Source organism: Microtus ochrogaster, chromosome 8 (assembly GCF_000317375.1).
Source record: "Microtus ochrogaster isolate Prairie Vole_2 chromosome 8, MicOch1.0, whole genome shotgun sequence".
NCBI lineage: Eukaryota > Metazoa > Chordata > Mammalia > Rodentia > Cricetidae > Microtus > Microtus ochrogaster.
In genome coordinates this window covers 58488009-58512668 of record NC_022015.1, presented here as the reverse complement: position 1 = coordinate 58512668, position 24660 = coordinate 58488009, and the positions used below count along the sequence as shown (strand labels likewise).

Here is a 24660-nt window from a genome sequence, read left to right as displayed (position 1 = left end):
TCTCTCTCTCTCTCTCTCTCTCTCTCTCTCTCTCTCTCTCTCTCTCTCCCTTTCTCCCTCTCTCCCTCTCTCCCTCTCTCCCTCTCTCTTTCTCTCTCTAGGGTTGTCTACTTTGCTTCCCGTCCTATCCTCAGAGCTGGCCAACATCCTGAACTACTCTGTTACCTACTGAAACTCTACCACACTCCTTCTCCATCAATCCTTTCCAGACTCAGTTTGGCAACAACCTCTTCCTTGCGCAAAGCCCAAGTCTAGTTCTAGTCCAGATGTGTCACTGAAACCTAATGTCACATCTTGGCCACCCTCTTGGTTCTGGTTAGGGTCTGTACTTTGGACACAGCTGGTCACTGCCCCCTCAGTTATGTGGCTTTCCACATACACTCATCCTCCGAAGGATTAAAGGGGAATTCCTCTCAGAAGACTGAAGTTCATTTCCACATTTTACTTCCCTATTTGGCTTCAGGCAAGACCATACATCACTGGCTCTCTGGGTATACACTTCAAAGCACTGGGGAAAAGGTTTTCTCTAAGTCATCTTACAAGGGGATGACATTATTTGGATGCACTCATTTTCCTAGATTTAAATCATGCTTATGGGTAAAAGCTGAAATCAATATATGAAAATTATTTAAACCACTATGTCCATATTGATTCCAGAAAGTTTGCAAAAACAAAATGCTTTGTGGTAAAGATAGCAGTTTTAGACAGAAATGTTTCCCTACTTAGGGTACCCAGAACCCAGCTCGATAGGATGTTGCAAGGAATTCAACTGAGACCAATGGGCACAATGGTCTTTCAAAGTCTGTGGTTATTTACTTGTTAAGAAGCAGCCTTACAGCTGTCTTCTTCAGCCTCCACCACTACCCGTCCAACACCTCGCCCCTGCACTGCACACAGTGGCGCCGCCTGGCTCTACTGTGAACCACTAAACGGCAGACGCCGCAGTGCTGCCTCAAAAGCACGTCTGTAATCCCGGCACTCGGGAGGCAGAGGCAGGCGGATCTCTGGGAGTTCAAGGTCAGCCTGGTCTACAAGAGCTAGTTCCGGGACAGGCACCAAAGCTACAGAGAAACCCTGTCTCGAAAAACAAAAAAAAACAAAAAAAACAAAAAACAAAAAAAAAGCTAAGTCTTTTAGCTTCTCACACTCCTCCAAAATACAACAGGGTCCAACGGGACACTCCCAGGTAGGAGATGCAGCGGAACAGCTACGTGAGCAGAGCTGAAGGAAGACTCAGCTCACCGGAGTCACAGCTCAAACTTACTTTGTCTAACTGAAAGTGAAAGGCACAACCTTCAAGGTCAAGTGTTTCCCAGGAAGGCTCGGCCAGCCTGTTGGGTCAGGCAGCTCCCTGTGGTATGGGGCTGCCCTTATCAAGTTAGGGTAGGTGCTGTCTCTGACACTGCCTACTCAATATCGTGGTAAGAAGACCTTCGCGGACTTTCCCCAGGCAGCACAGAAACCACAGCGGTGAAGGAAATACCTTGTTTTCTTGAAAAGAAGAGGACGAGGGCTGCAACAAAGAACAGTAGTAGTAGAAACGGTCCCAGAAGTACCCAGTGAGTCCTCTCATTTGGGAGAAATTCTGCAGGTGGTTCTGAAAAAGAGAATTGAAAGATGCCGACTAAAGATAAGGTTTTCTTGGAAATAGGAGAATGGTCATTCCTGAAATCTAGTTTGGCTTTAGGGTAATCTTAATTACTAAAAGCCAATGGCCAGTCAAGGCTTGCACGCGTGCCACAGACCGAACGCCACTCCCGCAAATGGCTCTGAAACCTCCAAGACTGAATTCTACCGCTGCGGATTGACTTTGAAACCTCCAAAGGTTTCAGCCTATCAAACAGAAATGCTAGGGATGTCTTGTGTTGCTATCTGTGACATGTTTAGCATAGTGCCACAGAAAGTGACTGCAATATTAAATGGGGACCTTGGTGAAGTAAGTTCCTTGTGCACTCTGTAATATAGACACTAACAGCCAAGATGGCATGGAAGGCCCACTCTAGAACATGGAAGACCACTGGGCACTGTTAAGCAGCTTCTGCCTCCCACACCTGTGGTGGTGATCATGGACCAATGTGTGTTTTTATTTCTTCATGTTTGAAACTCTCTTGACATTCTAGTCATTGGCTTCACATGCCAGGGTCTCTGTCTGAAGTTTTGGGAAAGGTAGGTCCCGGGGCACAAGGATGCATTGGGATTGCCAACTCCCATCTCTTGTTGTAAATCAGTTCCTGTTCGTCCCCACTATGAATCAACTGAGATCCACAATACTTAACTACACGGTTTATAAAGCCTGTTCACAAATGTTGTATTTGCATTTCAAAGTAACAGATGTTAAACCTACCAACTGGTTCTTATGAAACCAAACAAACCCAAGTTACAGGCAAATAGACAGAGGGGCTAAGTAAGTTACTCCAGGATGCCCCACAAATAAATTGCCATCAAACAGCGTTTGTTGTTTTATTGTGATGATGTTCGCTTGTTTTGTTTCTGAAGCAGAGTCTCTTGTAATCCATGCTGGCTTTGAACTTGCTAAGTAGTTGAAGATGACCTTGAACTTCTGAGCCTCTTGCCTCTGCCACCCAAGTGTTTGGATTACAGGTGAGCCCTACATCACCAGGCTTCTCTGGTATTGGGTGTCAGCTCTTTGTGGATATCAGGCAAGAACTTTCCCAACTGAGCTACATCTCCAGCCTCATAAAACATCATCGAATGGCAGGAACCCAGTAAGACAGCTTTTACGAGAGCGCCCAATTCAGTTAGGCCGTCTTCCTGGTTTTCTACACGTGTTTGCTCCTTCTGGTTCCAAGTCCATCCTGGGCTGAATTTTCATATTAGTTGACTTTTCTGTGTAATTTTATTTCTTTTTTTTCTAAACTTTCTAGAGCACTACCACTGGTGGACATTGGAGAGGAGATGAAGCAGAAGCAATTCTGCTCCTCAGAATTCCAGGGATTTAAGTTCTCCTAACGCTCTGGGCCTCTCACCTGGCTGTCCCCCATCCCGTCTATATCTGTAAGGTAACAAGCTTAAAAAAAAAACAGCTGAACTTATCTACAGCTCATTGTGTCTCTACGATAGCCTTGCCAGGTGAATTACAACCCTTACAGGGCACGTGAACTGCACAGAGATCTAGTAGGTTGCCAAAAGACATCAGGCTCATGTTCTATGCACAAGGCAGACTTCCTGGAGTTGGAACATCAGAGCCACAGAGGGGGAAAGGATCCTTCATACTAAGACTAAGACAAAAGGACAAAGCATTTGTTTCCTACTACAGAAGCCCTGGAGAGAAGAGAGCGGCTCCAGTATGATAACGTTTTGATTCCTGAAGCATAAGTTGAGTCCTTATCTCATGCCCCCACGGTGCCCCAGCTGCGACAGTGTTTCCTACGTTACAGCTGTCCCCTGTTCTCCTGGAGCACGGTGACTTTTGTCCTATTCATCTGTGAACACTCGATGCCTAACATACAGTTTGTCATGGGCGAATACCCAATAAACACTTGCTGAATATTTTTTTAAGTAGCACTGTAGCTAGCATGCAAGAAAATGAGGAAATAGCATACATTTAATAGACATAAGTGCTGTTTATCCATGCACTCGGTCAGCTGGCACTGGGTGATTATGACGGACAGCTGTCATGCGAGGGGACAAGGGACAGAATTAGGCAGTTTACCTGGGATGATCAACTCAGCTGTGTAGTTTTCCCCTGACTGTAATCTCCAAAACGTGCAGTAGAAAACATCGTTAGCCGTTGCGTTGATCCTCAGAGTGCTGGTCATATTGAAAAGCTTCTCTTCTGTCTGGGAAGTGGTGACAGTGGTCTTGCCACTCAGGGATTGGTTGTCACTGTTGGTCCAGATGACTTCAGCTTTTGGGTAGCCCTCAGCCTGACATGTTAGTTCGTACTCGGACGTGGCTGGATCCATGAAAATTCTGTGGTTGATTTTGTGGTACGGGGCTAGGTCATAAGCAAAAAGAGGTCAAGGCTCTCTCCCATCGCAGGTGCTGTCTGCTTACAAATACTGTCAGCTTGGGCCAGTTCTTGGGTAACTATGTCTCCAGCTCAGCTCAGGGAGTGTGTGCTAGTCTGCCTCAGGTTTTCTGTTCAAATCTGGGCCACGTTTGGGCTTAAGGAACAATCACATTGCAGGAATAAATCACACCGGCGAGCTTATTGGGCTCAAACTAAATGTCTCAAATAAATAAAGTAAATTAGCATCTTGAAAACAAAGGTCTCAAGATTTATAATAGATATAAATTATTATATTATATTTATATAAATATAAATTTATAATAGATATAAATTATATCTATTAAATCAATAATCATTGTTCTGCCCTCAGTGTTTTAGTGAGCCATTTATTAGAGCCTAGGAGAGAGACTTTATTACCTACTCCCAGTCAAAGACATAATAAGAATGTTGTAACATATTTTCACAGAAATTTGACACAGAGCAGCTAGTATAAAGCAAACTGAAATAATGACATGATGTTTTGTTGCCCTTGAATCAAGAAAATGACCACCAATAAAATAGGTATAATTATGATTTCAAAACACAAAAAGGTCTTTTATGGACACTTGAGCCCTTAGTCTTGTATTTGTCATATTTAAGAGCAATTAAAAATAAAACTACTGATTATACCTTATTAAATAGGCACTTGGTGAAATAATGTCACCACAATAGAGTCTATCCCACATTGCATAAGATTTAATTTTTCTGGGAATTAAAGGTTTACATTTGAAATCACTGTCAATGATAAAACATTTGGAGTGAAATAGTTGCTTTCTATTCTCACTTTTCCTGGGCCTTAGTTGAAGGAGAACATGGTGAACAGAAGAGTTGATTTGTCCACACTGATTCAACCCCCACAGCTTTCGTGTCTAAGATGGGCACATGCATGAAGATGCAACATTAAAATGTAAGAACTTCTACTTATGTGTTTGCTATAGTGCCTGTTAAATTATGTATGCCTCATAACCCTTGATGGCAGTCACTGTACGTCACTGTCGGCCACAGGAACAAAGAGGGTTACTGTGGATTTTTCAAATTCTCCTTTTTTTGTTTGTTTGGTTTTGAGAAAGAATTTCTTTCATTTTTTTGTTTTTGTTTTTCGAGACAGGGTTTCTCTGTGTAACAGCCCTAGCTGTCCTGAAACTAGCTCTGGTAGACCAGGCTGGCCTTGAACTTACAGATTCGCTTGCCTCTGCTAGGATTAAAGGCGGGCGCCACCACCGCCAGGCTGAGAGTTTCACGTAGATCAGGCTAGCCTCTTGAACTTGCTGTGTAGCGAAAGAGAACTCTATACCTCCTGAGTGCAGGAATTACAGGCAAGCGTGTGCCACCACATCGGGTTTTAAACCAGAACTTCATGACCGGCAGGCAAACACTCTACCAGCTGAACTACAGACCCATTCCCCGTGTCTACTTTTAACTGAATTAACCTATTTTTTTTAATGAGCTCGTTCAAAAGTCTCCTTATAGAAACAGAAGCTTGAAGATAATGTTAACAATTCCACACAAAGCAAAACAAAATGTCAGAAGTGACTTTATCATCCACTTTCTGAAGTTAAAAACAAATACTGAGTAGGATACAATAAAACGTTGGCTAAAATAAGCTTCAAGATTATTTTGTTAATAATAATCTCCATTTGCTAATGGTGAATTTCATCATCATATACACTGATGTCACGATTGGCAAGACATTACACATATTGTTTATTCCAATTTTTTCTCCTTTGGGATTTTGTCTATTTTTGTCCATTTCAAGAATAGATCATGTGTTAGATGGAACAAACTATATGAAATCAATGACAGTTATCTTCTTTTGATCTTTAAAATGACAATTTCTTATGATATAAACTATGTATTGGTGCCAAATTTATATTTTATAATCACATACAAGTTTGTGGCACTTTACAGAAAGGCTAGACAAGCAAGTTTTGTTTTGTTTGTTTTGAAAACTCTGGCTCAGATCTATAATACTCTGCTACCTAGTTGGCTGATCAAGACCAAGCAAAGTTCAGTTTAGTTTAAAGTCATTATTCAGCTTGATGCACACTCCAGCGGCCCAAAGCTAGGCAGCAAAGCACAGTTAGTAAGGGCACAGTTTTCAGAAACGAGCTAGTTAGGTTTAGGACCTGGCTTTATCATTTTAGATGCATTACTTTTTTGGCTAAATATCATTGAATCTAAGATGCCATCCATTGAAAGACACATTCAGATTTGAAAGATAGTAAGAAGGAAAAAACCCAGAATGGCCATGATCAAGGGTCTCCTCCACAGCGCCATGTTAAAGATTAGATGAATTCATATGAGCAAAAAGCCCAGGCTCATGGCCTAACATGTATTAGGAGTTGCCTAAGCATTGTGCAACTGCTCCTGCTACCACTAGCCAGACGAGGAGGACCAGGAACACAGTGTTCCTCCCCTTTTTTACCACTTCTTCAGTGGGTCTTCAGAAAGCTCTTACAGCTCTTGGCAAACAGTCTTGGGAGTCAGTTTTCCCATAGTCAAGGCAGTTCAGAGAACAAACATCTTAAGCTAATGGTTTTTGAAACAACCATTCCTTCCTTCAACAAACATTCTTCTCTTTTCTTGTTGCACAGGAACGTCATCATAAACCAAGGCATGGAGGCCCAACAATGAATAAAACAGACCCAACCCCTGCCCCTCCGGTTTGTGATCCAGATGAAGGAAAGAGAATAAATATGAGATTCTGAGACATACTGGATGGAGATAGATGGCACAGAAAAGATTTAAACAGGACTTGGGGAGCTGGTGGGCCTTAATCATCTATCCATATGATTAAAATGTTTCCTACAGCTGCCCAATATCATTTAAGGTCCTAGAAACATTAAATGAACATTTCATTTTTTTGCAATATTAATTTCAGTGATTAAAGCTAAAGATTTCAATTGAAAGCCGGATACCTGGGAGTCTTCTGTAACCTTTCGAAAGTATAATAGCACCCGAAGAGATCATGGCAACTGAGTTAATACAAAACTACAGCCTTTCACGTTTCAGTTTTGAAATGCTTCACCTTTAAAATCCCAGGGTGAGTGCCCACCCTCCCAGGGAGCTTTACTGCCACACACTTGCAGTAATGGGAAGAGAAAAGGGGCAGCAGCATTACTGTGAAATCATTTGCATGGGAGATGACTCAGGAGTTCTACTTCCTCTGCATGCAAAGCTCCTATGTGCCAGCCACCAAGGTGCTAGAGATGGAACCCACGGTTCCACACATGCTGGGCAAGTATTCTACTGCTGAGCTATGTCCTATGTCCTCAGTCCTGTTCCTGTTCTTAATCTTTTGTTTGTTTGTCTGTTTGTTCGTTTGAGAAAGGGTCTTGCTAAAGTTACTCAGGCTGACCTTGAACATGATGTGTGTGTGTGTGTGTGTGTGTGTGTCTGTGTGTGTGTGTCTGTGTATCCCAGACAAGGGATATATATCCCACACACACACACACACACACACACACACACACACACACATATGTGTATATATATATATATATATATATATCCCAGACAAGGCCCTATTTTGCCCTACTTTGTGATTCTCCTGTCTCAGCCTCTCAGATAGCTGGATTTGAGCCCAGACACTCACCAAAGCCACAAAGCTCAGGTTCAAACCCTTGGTCTAGCTCATCTAAGCTCCCAAACCACTGGCTGCAAATGACAAGATGAGATGGGAGTAGAACGCCAAGGTAGCGATGTCTAAGAGAAAATGAAATGTTCACACAAGCAGACCTTCAAGTCTGCTTGGTCATCAGCTTTGTCCCACCAAATCTCCCTCCACGGAGAAGTCATCAGCCAGAAGGTTGCCTTTTGCATCAGAGATATTGTGGAGCGGATAATCTAGAAGACAGTCATCCTCGCCACAAAGTCAGCTACTCCTAACAAGTCACAGGAGACGTCTGGACACAGAGACTTAAACTCTATGCTTCCTTCTTCCTGACTGCTAGGATTGGTCTTTCCCCTTACCTGAGGTCCAGCAACCTTGACTGATCATGACCTTCAGGCTTCATAATGCCTTTAAATGTCTTGGAACAAAATAGACACCTCATATTTGCTGATGAGCTAACCCGCGCTCAAGATATGAACAACCACATCCCTTCATTCATGGATGTCACAAAAGACAATGAAAATAAAGACAAGTGATATTTTTATAACAATGGTAGCTTCAAAAGATCCAGCATCAGAGACCCATTCATATGCTATCAGTTGGACACATTATCCTTACTTCTACGAAACGTTTTAGGAAATAGTTATCTTGATGCCTTTGAAGAAGTTTTTTTTTTTTTCATAATACTGACCTTCACACTAGTTTAGGAATAAAAGGATTACAGGAGATTATCTAATTCTAGTCAAATATTTAACAGCTTATTATGAAAACCAAAAGAGGCAGGCAGATCATCTCAAGCATATGCCTGGGGAAGAGAGAGTTCAGCTCACTGTCAATCAGGGAGAAGTTTTGGCAGACCACGGAAGGGGGTTCCAAACTGAAAGGACGCCACTTTGGGAAATATATGAAGCAAGGAGCCTTGGGGAAATTTTGTCCTGGCAGGCGTTTGGATTGCCTGTGTGAACGCTTGGGAGGGATGCAACTCTCAGTTCTATGAAACCCAACAGCGAAAGCAGGGGTGGTTAGTAAGGTAATTTCCTTCCCTTAGCTAGTTCCAATCCAGAGCTTTAAACTCAAGTGACCTGCTGATATTTTCTGGGAGTCCTTTTCCAGGAACTTATACCAGTAATGCCTCCTCGGTGTACTCCCAAGTGACCCTGACACAAGCCCTGGAGATGAGCGTGGCTTGTACCATCTCTGTGGAAGAATGGCTTCTTCTATACTTAACATCATCAGTTTTCATCCTTCATAGATTAACCTTGTCTTTTTTAATGTGAATCTTACAGCAGGCTACGTGTGTGTGTGTGTGTGTGTGTGTGTGTGTGTGTGTAGGTATGATACATACATACATATATATTGGATTTTGTATGGAGATACTCAAGGGAAGGAAAATGTGCTAAGCCTGATAGAATTTTTTTTTTTAAAAAAAAAAAACCAATCCAGTAAAAAGGTTCTGGAGGGATACACAAATAGCATATGCACACGCCATGGATGATGGTACTGAAGGGAGGAAGGACATTTTTATGATTCTATTCCTTTCCATGATATCCAAATTATTTATAAGTGTATATACTGCATTTACAATAATAAAAAGCAAACACCTGGCACAGTGCTGCAGAGCATGGCTGTGCATTATCTGGTACTGGATCTCAAGTTACTGTCAAACACGAGACACTAGGAGTATTCATTGGCGGAGAATATGAACGAATCAACCAATGAATGGACAAACAGGCTGCTGTTGTTCTGTGAAAAGTAGGTGTGGACTTCCAACAGTGAAAAGCTCTCCGCAGTACAGAGACGCCTTGAACGGAGGTCAAGACTTCCTTATCGGGAGGAACTCTTACCGTGGACTTTCAGTGTGATCCTCTTGTAGTCCGCGCCGCCATAGCTGATCATGCAACAGTAAACCCCGGCGTCCCGCAGCTTCACATCGGTGATGTGAAGCCCAGCGTTTCCCTTTAGAATCTGTTCCTTTGGCAACGATGCTCTCCCACTGAAGCTACTGTCTTGCCGGTCTGTCTTTCCATCTACGAACTGAATAACTTGTTGGTCGTCCTTCTCCCAATAGACAACTAAGGCGGGCAGGTCCAGCTGGTGTTCTACCGGGAATCTGCATTCAATCGTGACATTGCTGCCATGTTCTACCACATACAGGTCCTTGGGAGCCGTGATGGTGAAGGCTGAAAAGAAAGCGGACCGGCCTTCAGAAGACAGAAAAGTCCTCCAAACACATTTGGAAAATGGGTAAAAGGTTACAATCATTTTATTTGTTGAATTGCATGAACACTAAAATTCTTCTTTAAAATATCTTCACTGGGAAGAGCACAAGCAACTTAGACAGTATATTCCCAGCCTTGTTTATAAGAAATCAATAAATACAAATATCTTACCAGTGGGCCATTTCCCAGGGATCTTTAGGAGTTGTCCATGGGAAACAGACAATCTTTCTGTGTTTTAGTAACTCTATTTTTATATTCACTTCCCCCCGCAGGTCTTTGTAATGTTTTTTAAATTTTTTATGTTTGCTTTTGTTTGTTTCCAGTGCTGGGATATGGAATTCAGAGTTTGATCAAGCTGGGCAAGAGTTCCACTACTAAATTCTACCTCCAGCTCTTGCATTTTTCCTTCATCTTTTACAACAATACAAGTAAACTATTTACGAAGAAGGAAAACTAGAGTGTGCTTTTAATAAGAAAGATACAGTCCCTTAAATTATTTTGGGGACTTGGGTGATCGCCCAGCAAGTAAGCTACTTGCTATGCAACATGAGGACCCGAGTTCATCCCAAAACCTATGTTAAAAGCCAGATACAACAGAATGTACCTGCAATCTTAATTTCGGTTCTCCTATAGTGGGGTGGGAGGTAGAGACAGGAGAATCCCCAGGAGGTTTGGGGCCAGCTGCCTACAGTCCTAGGCAATGAACAACAAATAAGAGAACTTGTCTCAAACAAGGTAGAAGATGAGGCCCAGCACTCAAGGTTGCCCTTTGACCTCCACATGTGTGCCTAGCAAATGCATGTGTGCATTCGCCCCCCACCACACACACTTCATATGCATACACACACAAAGTACTTCAATGTTTAACTCAAGGTTACAATACCGAAAATAACAGAACACACTGAAAAGATTTGGAGACTTACCTCTTAGCAAGTGACAGCAGACTGTGAATGTAGCGATGGTAAATATCCTCATGCTTCTGGAATTATCTAGAAATGGGAAACACAGAAAGAGTGCTGCTTAACTCAAATAGCCAAACAGTGTGCCATCAGTAGAAGACCTGTCCTGCTCATATAGAAATAACCGCCAGGAGCCAGGATGGGACGCACAGATAAGCCAGCGGGAACCAAGTACACTCTGTGAGTGTGGAGAGAGCTGCAAAGCTGAAAGGTGGGGACTTTCCTTTCCTAACTCAAGGTTCTAAGGAACCAAGTGAGGAGAAATTGGTCTGGTGAGGCGAACATCTTCACATTGAGTTATAAGCCCTCCAAGTCGATAATGTACATTCAAAATAAGCCAAGGGAAAAATACCTCCCCAACTCTTCCCGCTGCACCACGCTTTTCAACATTGAGAATTATCTGTAAAGCCTGCCTTAGGCAAAGCTTCAGAGCAAAAAAAAAAAAAAAATCTGATTTTCACTTTCACTTTTTAATGCTTAAATTGAATTTGAAATCTTAAAATCTTTAAATCTCCCCTCTGCCTCTTACCTACTCCAAATTATAATACTTCTTCCCAATAAAGAGAGAAAGTATACCAATAACAGGAATGGGAAGGGAGGAGAATTTGATTTGGCCCATTTACTAAGGTCTAGGCGCCTCCGGACCACTCTCTGATGTAGCTGTCTAGATCCTGGTCTCTATTCTGCTGACGTTTTTCTAATTCACTCAGGAAACACTGAATATCTCTTCTTGAGTTTGGCACTGTTTGGGGGGCACTGAGGAGCAGTGAGCAAGAAACAGAAGGCATTCTTCCTTGGAACTGATGTCCAAAAGGGGTGGCCAAAGACAGTTAGTACTACACCCCAGCCAATCTATTCATTAACATCTCTCTTCTGTGTTACTCACATCTACAACTGTCATAGGAAAGTCAGTCCTCCTTCCTAGCGTCTCCTTGGCCTTTGTGTCTACACACAACCTATTGACAGCCATATAAAGTGGAAGACAGGGGCTGTGGGCATTCACTCTCTACAACTCAGTAAGAAAACTATACATGGGTTGGGAGGAAAATAAACAAGAGCCCCACATAGTTCAGAGAATAATAAATACAGACACTCTTTCTAAGAAAGTATATTGAAAATTTATGATAACATTTTTGACCTTTTGCTCTTCCAAAATTATAGCTTCCTCATAGTTTGTTAGTGAAATACAGGTAGACAGGATTTCTGGACTTTCATTGCTAAGGATGTGAAACTCTTTGTAGGGCTTTTTAAAGACCGGTGTGGTAATCTCTGTTAAAACTTTAACTGTGTATGTCATATGATCTCTTTTTCCCTGTCTTAGAAATCCACCATAGGAAAACAAACACAGATCTAGCAGGAATGACAGGGCTAACAACAGCCCCTGACTTGAAACACCCCATGTAGCTTCAAGGCCAATAAACCTGTATGTACTCCGAAGACCATGAGGGGCAGAATTTAGTACATGCGTAGGGAATGAGTCTGCAAAGTCGTAGGAAGGAACTTGGAGGGCAGTGCATGATGCAAAAATATACTTGTGGTTTAAAGAAACCCTCAAGCCCGTCTGAAGATACTGCCTGACCATGATTATCTGCAGTGCAACGTGACTTTTCTAGGGAACACGGGTAAGTTCTCACCCGTTTGTAATTTTGAAGGAAGGAAGACAGAAAAGGAGAGATGGAACCATGAATGGTTTGTCTTTCACGTGTGCACGCAACTTTCAAATGAGTGAATAAACGGATGCTTTACTTCTATTGTTAGAATAAAAAGAATGATTTCACCACCAAACTCCCAAATGTTTGGCGGATGAAGTGATGGAATGGCAAGGACCCTGGAAATGGAGTCTAGACATCTTCACTGAGGCGAAGTGACCACATCAGTTTATTTTAATGCTCTGCCGTTGTTATAGAAACAACTGTGCGTCCATCACATAGACTCCCTTCAGGGAGCATTCGGTAATATTGGCTAACAGATTTGGTTGCCAAAGTTGGCTTGGGAAGGAGGAGAGCCGCTTCTGATGTGATGATATAGAGGCCCAAAGGCTGCCAAGCCCTCTCCCAAGACATAGGACAGAGCCTGACAGCAGAAACAGAGCTGGCCCACAGAGCCACTGGTGAAAGATGGAGAAACTGTGGCCACTCTGAGCATGTCTGTAGATAGTTTCCTTTCTGCCTTTTCCCTACAATGAGACAGCTCTTCTCTACATGTCTAAGATTTATTCATGTCATGTATAGGGATGTTTTGCCTGCTTGTATGTATGCATACCACATGTGTGCCCGGTGCCCACAGAGACCAAAAGAGGGCATCAGATTTCCTGGAGTGGGAGTTACAGAGGGCTGTGGGTCCCCCAAGAAGAGCAGTAAGTGCTTGAAAGCCCCGAGCCATCTCTCTAGTCCCAGTTCTTCTATACATTTACTAGCCATTTGAAAGTGTAAAACTGTTAAAAAATAAAGTGTAAGATTGTGACATAATTTCTGTAAGTCTTGTATCTAATGGGCCTTAATATTTAACTCCTTTATTGCTAGGTGTTGGGTTTTTTTTTTTTTGGTCCTTTTTTCAAAATCATAAGTATTTGTGTATTTAGCCAATGTTTGGTGAGTACCTATTGTGTGCCAGGTCCAAGGTTAGGCCTGGAAGATAGATTTCCCTAACGGGAATTGCTGTTCAAAGGAGAAAGCACTTTCCCAATTTGTGACACATTCTGAAAATTGGTCCTATTGCATCTTCCCACCATGCCGACATTATTTTTTTTCTTTTTTTCTAATTCAATTCTTGAAAAATGCAGCTTGAATTTTTTTGAAGAAATGTTTAGTTCATGATAATTATTTGATCAATTATTTTGTCTCTTAAGGTTATAGGCTTCTTATTGACTATTATAAACCCTTGAGGTTAGAAAAGGGCAGGATGTAACAGCAGCTGAGAGACTAAGGCAGGAGGATCTTGAGTTTGAGGTCAGCCTGAGCCACATAGTGAGACACTGTCTTTAAAAAAAAAAAAGGAGGGGGGGACATTTATCAGAAGAGCAAAATAGAATGATTCGTTATCCTCTTGCTAACACTGGGCACATATTTAAAATCTTTCTCCAGTCATCTGCCCAAGGAGATGAGACAGGATGACATACCAAAGGATGCTGAGCTAGGTCTGATATTCACCTAATTCAGTACCATACCCTCCCTTCCCTGGCTCTCAGAGCGCAGCTGTCAGCTGTTGGTAGAGGGAGGGGAAAAGAGGAAGCCCAGGGACCATGTAAATAAGCGAGGTCTTGACCTCTGAGCCAGCACCTCTTAGTTGGTCTAAGAGGACAGGATCTTCTTCCTCGGGCAAGAAACTGTACTGTTTGATGAGTTCCCAGCCGAAAGCAAAGACAGGGCACCAAAGTATGAACAGTGGAAGAAATGACAGCTCATTCAAGATGGGGAAATAAGTTTGTCCCCGGGAAGTCCAGAAGAGCACCCTGGAGCACAGCTTCTCTGTCTGCCCACAGAAGGCGGGAGGGGAGCAGCCGTAAGCTTCCTTTCTCACAAGTAAGAGTGAAGATTTACCCACGTTTCTACCTCTATCAAATGATCCTAAAGCCTGAACTCCTTCCCTCTCCCTCCCACCTTCAGGACTGTAACTGCTGCCACGACCTCCTGTCTGTGCTGTTCAGCTGGAAAAGGCTAATATTTTCAGAGTATAAAGTTCTTCCTAAATACTGCCAGTCACTGCCATTGTCAGCTGCAAATGCTTTCTGGAACGCATCTTGTTTATTTTTTCCATATAAAGGTCTTTCAGATAGCCAGACATAACTAGGTAGCTTTAAGAGTTTATCTGAAGGAAATGCCCAGCTATGTTCCAGGCAACCGCACATAGTGATGACCAGTGAATGACTGAGCCAGCAACCTGCTATTAATAACCTGGGCATCTATCAGTGGGAGAGTGGTGCCCTTAATTATCCAGCCCAATGGAATACAGCAATAAAAAAATCTGGCTATTTAATTCATAGGAAAGCATCCACAATCATTTGTTCAGATTAAAAATAAGATAGAACACCGTACTTACGATAACCCCAAGCTAAACCTTGATATAGCCAAGGTCAATGTGTCTAAGAAATGTCTGGGCATTTTTATGTTAAGTTCTTCTGCTCCTCTTCCAAGACTCCTTTAGGTCCTCTGGGCAGAGAGAGTAAAAGTCTTAGCGTCCTGGATCTTGGCAGAGGAAGGAACCTCAGGAGATGCTTTAAGTGGGATGAATTACCCAGTCATTCCTAATGAACCATTAAAGCCGCGCTAGGACAACTCTTCTGACCCAGCTACCTACCCCAAGACCGGATTCATAAACACACACATTAACGCTAACGGTGCCTTATCACCAGACAGATTCTGAGGTCTTAGCCGTGCAGGGCTCTGCTGCCTATTAACCCATCGTGTTTCCCTGTTGCCTTCTTCTCTCTCTATCCTCAAAGGGTCTAGGAGTCTGGCTCTAAAGTGCCCTGCAAGCCGCGGTCTCGGGACTCGGCGGCGTGAAGACGCTCCCTACCTGTAGGCGGGGAAACAGGCGGCGACCTGCAGGTGCAGTGTGACTTGCGTGGCCGGACGCCAGCTAGTCCCCGGACCTTATAGCGCAGGCCCCGCCCACTCTGGGTTCCCGCCCCGCTCTGAGTAGGCGGGAACCCTGAGCACCTCCTCCCTGAAACCAAAATTCCCAGCCGCACGAGAAAAACCTGTCCCTTTGGAATTCCTGCTGAAGGCTTCGGGTCAACTTTGGGATAAGATACTGAATTTATAGGAAAACGAACTAGGGTCCGGCGTGGTGACGTACGCCTTAAATCCCAGTACTCCGGAGACAGAGGCAGGTGGATCTCTATAAATTGGAGGTCGGCTTGGTCTACACAGCGAGCTCCAGGACAACCAGGGCCACAACAGTGAGACCCTGTCATGAGAAAGAAAAAAGAAAAACAAACAGAAAACTGTTTTTTTGAAAAACGAAACTAAAAGTGAAAGTGAAACTTGCCTTCGCTTTCCTGTAAATCAGGTTTCCTAAAAGAACAGGTTCTGAATCAACTACTATGAGCTGTTATTTGAGTGGCGACGAAAGGGAAGGGTAGGGATAAGAGGAGGGGAGGGTGCCAGTGACTCAGAGATCCACCTTAGGTTGTCTTCCTCTACAGCTCCCCACCGTGCTCTTTGAGAGAGGATCTCTTTGACCCAACTTCGCGTTTGCAGCTGACTAGACTCACCGGCCAGTGTGCTCCAGGGATCCCCGCCCCTTCCCCCCATACCATCTCACTCCGGGGTTCAGTCTCTTTTTTGTGGGTGCTGGGGGACCCGACTTTAAATCTTCCGTTCTTGGGCAGTAAGCGCTTTAAAAACAAAACATCTCAAGTCATAAGATCTCAGACTTCAATTTTATCTTCAAAATCCAAATACCTTAACTACTGTCCGATTCCCCACCTCTTTCAAGCCCTTTCTGGATTTGTGACTATCTTGATGTAACTTTACGTACAGAGTTACACAGCATAAAGAGTTAACAACAGAACGAATCTTGGGTTTTAATTCTAGAAAGTAGGTGTGTCTATCTATATAATAGGAAACATATTTTTAAATCGTGGATTTGGTAACTTCCTCAAAGTTCCTCGACATAATGAAACTTGAGTTGCCTTGCCATTCAAGAACTTCCCATGTCAAGCCAAGCCCTTTACTGCCCTCTCGGGATCCAGGTGGGGGAAGTCTAGTCTAGGTAAAGTTGAGAAGGCTCTTCTGGGAACTGGAAATGTGGGCTTTTTCCAAGACGAAGCAATGGGAACTCCGTGGAGTATGGTGTCATTTAAGCATCTCACTGTTGGACCTCAAGGGCCTTCTTCACGGTTTGCTTTTCCCAGTTATTCACTAAAGCTGCAGTTCTAAAGCAGGCACTGAGAGACTACTGGGGTGCCCACTGGCTTGGCTGTAACCGGATTTTCAGGTTCTCACAGCATCTCTGGTCTCTGAAGATACTGGAGGATCTATAGAGAGTGTGGATCTCTCAGTATCATCAATAAAATTGGAGTAGACTTTGAAGCCTCAGCTGAGCTACTCCCTCTTCCAAATTGGGGTCTTTTGAACCCCAATAGTGGGATAAAGTAGTTTTCTCAAATTTAGTGACTGACTGAAAATAAAAAATAGACTTTATATGTAGAAATCCAGTGTAAACATATATGTGTGTGTGTGTGTACACAACCACAGACAAACACATTTCTAGTTAACAGTTCCTTTCTCTATAAACAATAGCCAAGTCCCAGGGCACATTTATGATATGTTAGTGTGGTCGTATAAAAACTCAGGTCTATAAAAATTCACTCTAGAGACTCACTGTTTGGCTGAGTTCTTTAGCTAAATGATGATTTGACAAGTGAGAATTAAATCATAGTCCCTGAGTAGTTTCTTACCACGTGAATCATTTTTAAAGCTACAGGGGGGAGGTGTTTTGTTTTTTATTGTTTTTATAAAAGCATTGCTGAGGGTCGACGCGCAGAGTCAACAGAGAAGGCTGGAGGTAACTGAAACTCACCCTCCCCCAGGGCTGCCCCTGGGAACTGCAGAAGGCTCAACCTGCTGCTCGCACTGATTTGCATGTGAGTCGCCTGAAAAATACCCTCACCTCTCCACCTGCCCTACACCTCAGACGCTCATTTTCCCATGAAGTCGATCATGCTCCTTAATGAATTTGGTATCCTCCAGAAGGAAAAAAATAGGACGTGATTTTAATTTAAAAAAAAATTATTTTATCGTTTCAAAACCTATTGAATAAGCCCAAATAACCTAAGTAAGGGAGAAGCAGCCCTGAAAATAATATCAGTTTTCTGATTTGGACAAAATAAAGAGAAACATTCAGACAAGAGAAAACCAGTGGCTAGCTAAGACTGGATTGTAGAACACGTGGGTCATCTCTAATGTCTTCATGTCCTGTTCCTACTCACCTACCCTATTCATCTGGGGCAGACAGAAACCTCCTTACCGCTCATGTTCTGCTTAGCTGACGATGAAGACTAACCAGCAACGGTGAGGAAATGCACAAAGTAAATTCTGGAGAGAACCAGGAGCCATCTGCAGGAGGGGCAGGCTCAACGGAAGGAGGAACTGGTGTGCACTGTGAAGGTGAGAAGCCTGGTGGATTCTGGGAGCGACCATTGCTGTGGCTGGAGGAGGAAGGTTGGATTCTCGTTGTATGCACATCCATGGGATAGCTTCAGCCAGAGGAGTCTATGACGGTGTTCTACAGACAACACTCTAGCCAGCTGAAGAAGGCAGGCTGGGGAGCCTGTGTTCATGGAAGCCAGGAGCTTTGAGGAGATGGCGTTATACTTTAATTCAATTCCAACACTACCTGTGGAGAAGTAAAGTCGCACCCCACAAGTCCAAGGGGAAGCCCCACATGGCAGATGCCAACCTTAAGTCTAGGCATCCAGAGCTTCTGATGGTCTCGCGATGAATTAGGATTTCCATGACTCCCTCTGGTTTGTTTAATTAAAGTAACTCACAAACTGGGAGAAACAGTTTACCTATGAGAATCAGTTTATTATAAAGGACATCACCACGGATACAGATGAAAGAGTACACAGGCAAAGTATGGTCAGGTGGGAGCCGGATGGAGCTTCCGTGCTCCTCTTTGGGTTCACTACCCTCCAGGACCCTTCAGATGGTCTGCAGCCCAGCTGCTTGAAGCTCTAGCTCAGAGGATTTTCATAGAGATTTCATCAGGAATCAGTTCAGCTTCCAGCCCTTCTCCCTTCTGCAGAGGACAGGAGTTGGGGGTGAAAGTGTCAAGCTCTCTCTGCCCACAGTCTGGTCATTCTGATGACAAGGTCAAAACCAGGAACTCACCAAGAGTGACTTCACTGGAACGAAGAGCATGTCTATCTCTCAGGAAATTCCCAAGAATTGGTAGCTATGTGGTCATACATCAGAACAAAAGACTACCAAGCACCCTTATTAATCAGACAATTATAACAGGTTTCTAAGAATTGTATGCCAGAAAGTGGAATGGAAACCCAAAGGGTACACACACACACACACACACACACACACATATATATATATACATGTATGTATATATGTGTGTGTCTCGGGATATCACATGTAATAGGGCAAACCATTTTATTTTACTTTTTAAATTTTGTTGACTTTATATGCATGGATGTTTGGTCTGCGTATATGACTGTGCTACAGAAGGCTGTCAGGCCTTCTGGGAGCGGAGTGACAAATAGTTATAAGTCGCCATATGGGAACCAAACCTTGGTCCTTTGGAAGAGCAGCCAGTGCCCTTACCTGGATGAGCTCTCTCTCCAGCCGCAGCTCTTAGAGTTTAGAGACTATTTTCTGTGGGAGAAGGAGAAAAAAGAGGAGGAGGAGGAGGAGGTGGTGGTTATCAGAGGAGAGGACCAAGCTGCAGGTCTTGGGACAGGTTGAGAACAGGGTCATGTGAATTGCACGGGTTCCAGAAGGAGGAAGTTAGCAGGGGTTTAGTCAAATGGTACTGTGACGTCCCCGCTGAAAAGCTCCCAAAGGAGAATCATCTATGAGCTTCCTGCTCGTCCTCTGTGCAGAGCATTTACATACAGCTGAGAGAGAAGAGAGTCCACGTCCGTATCAATCTCCCCTCGCGCGTCCCCAGTCAGGCTTATGACTCTTGGGATGCTATGCGATGCTTCGAGTGGACCACGTGAAGCCTCCTCCGACTCAGGTTACCCTCTGAGCTGTAACGGCCCCTGCTCAGAACAGCTTTCCTTGACTTTCTGCCCCCTCTTCCATTACTGTCATCTTCAGTTACTGCGTTTCAGTGATTAACCTTGACAAGCTGAGCAGCATCAAAAAAAAAAAAAAAAAGCTATCAGATTAAGATGAAACTGATTAATAAGATGCCATAATCACATGATTAGAAGTATCAGTGATCGTAAAACAGGTCGTTTTTAAAAATGTCAGACTCTCGTCTACCTACGAGACTACCCAACTTGGAGAACAGTCTTAGGAGCTTTAGTTCCTGAAGTTGGCTCTCTTGTAAGGTGCTGAAATGGAGACCTGCAGCTCATGTACCTTGTCAAAGTTTACACGACAGGAAATGATACAAGTGGGATTTGAACCCGGAGCTCTGGCTCTGGTGTCTGCTACCCAGCGAATACCAGTGAAACGAGTGTTCTTATCTACTGCCGTCAAGCTGTAAGCACACTGGATGCTTCTTCAGCCCACTCAGTTAAACTCTGACTCACTGTATGCCCCAGCTATTCTACCCCTACAAATACACCCAAGATAACTTAAAATATGTTCACAAAACTAACAATGTTTTTTGTAAGAGGCCAAAATAGAACCATCCAAAAATCCATCAATTCTGAATGAATACACCAAATGTGCTATATCCACATATTGGGATATTATTTAGCCCCAGCAAGAAATGGAGCAATGATTCATGCTATAATTTATTTGTTTAATTTTTGTTTCAAATCTATTTAGTGTGTGTGAGTGTTCCACTCATGAATGGAACACCTATGGATGTCAAAGGACAATTTGCAATATGATGGGTTCTTTCCTTTCACACGTGAATCCCAGGGGTAGAACTGGGTCCCAGGGTGGTAAGTCCATCAACCCACTGGCCCATCTCACCAGTCCCTGTGCTATAACTTAGATGAACATGGAAAATAGTGTCAAAGTAAAAGAAGCCAGTAAAGACCATTTTGTTTATAGGAACTGTCCAAAATAATCAAGTCTTAAAACATAGAAAATAAATTAAGATGGATTCTGTAGATTACCTGCATGTGACATCATCCATAAAGATAGGTTCTATAGACTGAGAAGAACAAGCTCATGATAGGGGTCTGGGGGAGGATCTGATGTGGTTTCAGTGACACAGATAAAGAAAAGGTCACCAGGCTATTAACTACCTCTGCTCCCAGCCTCTGGGCAGAAAACGGCTTATACATCTCTCCCTTTGAAGATACAACCCTGCTTGCTTAACATTTCTGGTTCCGTTAGTGCTTATCTGTGGACACAAGAACAGTTATGCCTCCTAAGGTTGCCTTTCTCACCTTCTCTGCCCAAAGATGGGCACGGCTTCCTTTGCTGAACATTCCTGTCAGGCATTCTTGCCTAAGGGCCAGCTCTCTTCCTGGGCCCTTCAAGACGATAGGTGACAGAAGCTCCACTGTTGCCAGCTCTGAGCTATTGAATGCTATCCAAGGGCTGAACACCGTGTCTGCACCTAAGTCTGTTTTCTCAATTAGCCTTCACTATGCGACAATCAGATGGCTTCAGTCCTACTGCAGACCGAACGGAATCGAGGCCTGGTTTGTCTACACGCATAAACGTTATCAGGAATCTGCTGCTCAGCTTTTACTCTTGGTAGTACACCTGCTCCCACAAACAGAAAGAAAAATATTGTTGCAATTTTCCCATCCGGCTCCTGAACAAATCATGTTTGAAATGGAGAATCTAGAAGTCAGAATACAGAGAACTGAAGTCGAGGGCATCTACACAGGCCTGGGAGGTCTGGGCCTGGAAGAGGGTAGACGCCTTCTCTGCGGTGTGGCTTTAGCCAAGGTCAAGGCAGAGGGCTCTTCCTAAAGAGCCTGTGAGGCACTCGCTGTTTCCACAAACCCTTGGGTAGCAAGGGTAAGAGTGCTAATGGGTCCTCAGGTGTCTCTTCAGAGGTTGGAGAGCCTTCCTCCAGGCAGACATTGCTGGCAGGAGTATGTAATACGGGAAGGGCAAAAGGTTACATGGAAATTCTGATCACTGTTTTGCTTTTGTTTCCTGTTTACCTTTAAGCCGTTTGCTGGCGACATTTTTACAGGGTTGGGACTCGGAAGACTTGAAAGGGCATTTCCCTGCTGCTTCCTCCACTTTCCCTCTAAACCAACCAATTGCAAGACGCAATCTGCGGGTCTGACCCGCCCCACCCACCTCTCTGCTCGAGGCGCCCCGGCGCCGGCACCGGAAGGACACCCCAGGCTTCGGGAACCGGAGCCCATAAAAGATCCAAAGGCCACGCTGATTGGTTGAAGAGCGCAGCCCGGCTGTCATAACCAGCCAATCCCTAGGCTCTGCCAAGCAAAGCGCCGTCCTGCCCTGACCGATCAGGGGCTCTGGCTAGGGGCCTCCGCTGTGGTCACCATCCCAGCACCTAGTCGCGTGAGTGCATCTGCATCCGACGGCAGGGAGGGAGGGTTGGTTCGGCTGCAAGGCCCCAGCACAGCTGCAGCTCCAGCTGGGGCAGAGAAGGCCTGGGCTCTGGGTTCTGCTAATGCCTCCGGGGCTGACAGATATTGCCAACCCGGCCCTGTGAGCTCTTCTTAGCATTGTCACCAAGTTGGAAAGTCTGCAGAGTGCCGTGGACAGGGACATGGGATAACTCTACGCGAAATACCTAAATGACAGGAAACTGGTTCCTCAGAGCCAGAGTGGAAACAATGACAGGAAAACACCCCCAGAGGCTATGTGCTTCCCGCTTAAGTTTGCTAGGGAATATAGTTTGGAAGATTTATTGAGAATGATTGTGATGTTGTGACCAATTTAATTAATAAAGCAGGGCAGAAATCTGGATGACAGAAGTCACGAATTCTTTCTCTTTCCAAATCAAATCTTGGTTCCCAGGGCGACCAGAGAAAATCTGTCTGGGATTTTTGCAATCAACATTCCCCAGAAACGCATCTTTCCACAGTAATTTGAATCATGGCTGGCAAGCTGGAGCAATAATATGCCCCCCAAAAGCCACCCCCACACTGCATTCCTGTTTCCTGTGTTACCAGTAATAACGTCGATTTGAGGCCGCTCTTATTCATTTGTTGATAATATTTTGTCTCTAGGAGAGAGAAAATTGAGGGTATTTGGAAGACCCTAAGGAAGGGGTGCCAATGACTTTGATGGGTATAGGGGAGAAGGAATTGGAAGCACTGTTCAAGGTGAAGTTACAAGGCTGGTACACGCATTTGAACACTGTTCCTGTTTCCCTCTGTCTTTAGCCCATCTGCCTGAGATTTCCCCGACACATCCAAAGTCCAAGTCCAAGAGCGCAGGGCCTGGAAAGAGGTAAGCCTGAACCCTAGCTTTCCGAAGAGTTTCTCCTCTCTAGAAGACCGAGATGAGGATTGTCCCACCACTTCAAGGGAGAGCTCACCTCTTATAAATAAGAGTGTGCCAAGGGACTGGGATCTGTGTGTGTGTGTGTGTGTGTGTGTGTGTGTGCGTGTGTGTGCGCGCGCGCCAGAGAACAGTCGATTTCTTTGAAGATGTTTGCAGCAGGTATAAAAATTCCACCTTCCACTCCTACCTGCGGAAGGTAAACAAGGGATGCCGGGTAGCCTTGTTTTCTTGGGTTGAATCATTCCTATTCTGTGCAAGTGTTTGTCAAGTAGAAGCCACAGAGACCATCAAGATGGCTGACAGTCTTTCCCCCGCAAGCTCAGCTGGAAGTGACTCACTTGGGCTGTCACTGCTGAGATAGCAGAGTAACCTGCTAGGTCCCCTGCCCCGACAAGTGTCCTCTGTCTGCTCACAGGGTGCCGAGTGGGACAAAGGCAGGCAGGAAAGAATCCTCAGGACCTCCCAGGCCTAGTATGTAGTTCAGCCTCTGCCCAGCTCTGCAGCCCACGTTAATTCCAGTTCAAGGCCACGTAATTCCAGGGTGTGTTCTTTGTCGGAATACACGGAAGTCACTGACCCTCAGCCCCCACTCCTAATAGGGGAAACATTCCAGCTGATGTGAACCCCCCTGTCCTCCTCCCGCTCACTTCCTGCATTACTCTAAGCCCAGGATTTCCTGATGAGGAAAGATGTGGAAACAGCTGTTATCTGGGATCAGCACAGACATAAATCCTGGCTGGAAAGCATCGAGATTATGGTGTATTCAACAGCCAACAAAAGTGACATTGAAGAAAGTGGAGAAATCGTGGTGTTTCCTGAGCCTCTAGTCTTCTGAAAGAAAAACCGATAACTAAGGAAAATGTTTGCTGCACAGACTCACTTGGATTTAGAACGCAATTAGGAGTTCTGACTCACCTCCAGTTTACAGCCCTCTTAGGTGGTTGTTACTGATAATAAGATGCAAACTGCAGGTGGTTGACGTGGGTGTGTCTGTGTGGCTCAGTCACTGCTTTTAAGGTATCGAAGAGACAAAGGCAACGTGCATTCATAAGAAAACGAACTTCAAATTTTAATCATTTCCGGGCTAGTAAAACAGATCAACCATTCTGTTCTCAGCTTTGTGGTAATGCTAAATAAATTGTATTGAGCACTTTATTATAAAAAAGATGTCTGTACTTAGCTGTAGGCTAATGTAAGTGTTGTAGGTAGGCCAAGGTAAACCACGATGTTCAGTATATTAGGTGTAGTAAATTCATTTTTCTCCATGATATCTCCAACTTACAATGAGTTGGTGGGGTGTAACTTCCGTTGGAAGGAGAGGAGAGACTCTACAGTGTGGTCATTTTAACAACGCATTTCTGGGCAGAGGAGAGGCCTTAATGTGTGAAGTGCTTGCCATATAACCCGAAGACCTGTGGTGGAAGCTCCCGAATCACTGAAAATCTGCAGTCCCAGAGGTGAGACATGAGGATCCATGGAAGGCTCCCGGCCAGCTAGCCTGGTGTACACAGATGAGCAACAAGCGGACTAGACGGTCTCAAACGAGGTGGAAAGAAAGCGAAGACCAACACCTGGGGTTATCATGGGCTGTGGTACCTGCAAGAGCGCGTAAGCATCTTCACGTCCCTCCTTTTGAGAGCCTCGGTGACGTGGAGAGGAGGAGGGCGAGGCTGGGAGAGGAGAGCTAGGGGATACCAGCTGCAAGATGGTGGAAATGAAATGTATGTCGAAGAGGGGTAGGAGCGCGAGACCTCAGGAACGAGACCTCAGG

General features: G+C 44.3%; 2 protein-coding genes and 2 long non-coding RNA genes across 4 annotated transcripts in view; 2 read left to right on the top strand and 2 right to left on the bottom strand.

Annotated features, from left to right (window-relative positions):
- The window catches only part of LOC113456509, a 6361-nt gene extending 1481 nt beyond the window's left edge, over nt 1-4880 (top strand). The window contains exons 2-3 of the long non-coding RNA XR_003377263.1: nt 2886-3020; nt 4813-4880. This is a non-coding gene — a long non-coding RNA (uncharacterized LOC113456509). The remainder of the gene's footprint in view (nt 1-2885; nt 3021-4812) is intronic.
- The window catches only part of Cd274 (CD274 molecule), a 16888-nt gene extending 1504 nt beyond the window's left edge, over nt 1-15384 (bottom strand). The window contains exons 1-5 of the mRNA XM_005352117.3: nt 15319-15384; nt 10768-10833; nt 9470-9805; nt 3674-3958; nt 1484-1597 (exon numbers count right to left, since the gene is read on the bottom strand). Coding sequence (XP_005352174.1) covers nt 1484-1597; nt 3674-3958; nt 9470-9805; nt 10768-10819 — 787 coding nt within the window. The 5' untranslated portion in view covers nt 10820-10833; nt 15319-15384. The remainder of the gene's footprint in view (nt 1-1483; nt 1598-3673; nt 3959-9469; nt 9806-10767; nt 10834-15318) is intronic.
- A 2996-nt stretch (nt 15385-18380) lies between these two features.
- On the bottom strand, nt 18381-21637 carry LOC113456550. The gene is made up of 4 exons (XR_003377312.1): nt 21569-21637; nt 20837-21158; nt 19086-19136; nt 18381-18655 (listed from the first exon to the last, which is right to left on the bottom strand). It is a non-coding gene; the product is annotated as an uncharacterized LOC113456550 (long non-coding RNA).
- Nucleotides 21638-21858: 221 nt separating this feature from the next.
- Nucleotides 21859-24660, top strand: part of Plgrkt (plasminogen receptor with a C-terminal lysine) — an 11924-nt gene continuing 9122 nt past the window's right edge. Inside the window, exons 1-2 of the mRNA XM_005352116.1 lie at nt 21859-21938; nt 22769-22835. The gene's annotated coding sequence lies outside the window, so the exon portion shown is untranslated. The remainder of the gene's footprint in view (nt 21939-22768; nt 22836-24660) is intronic.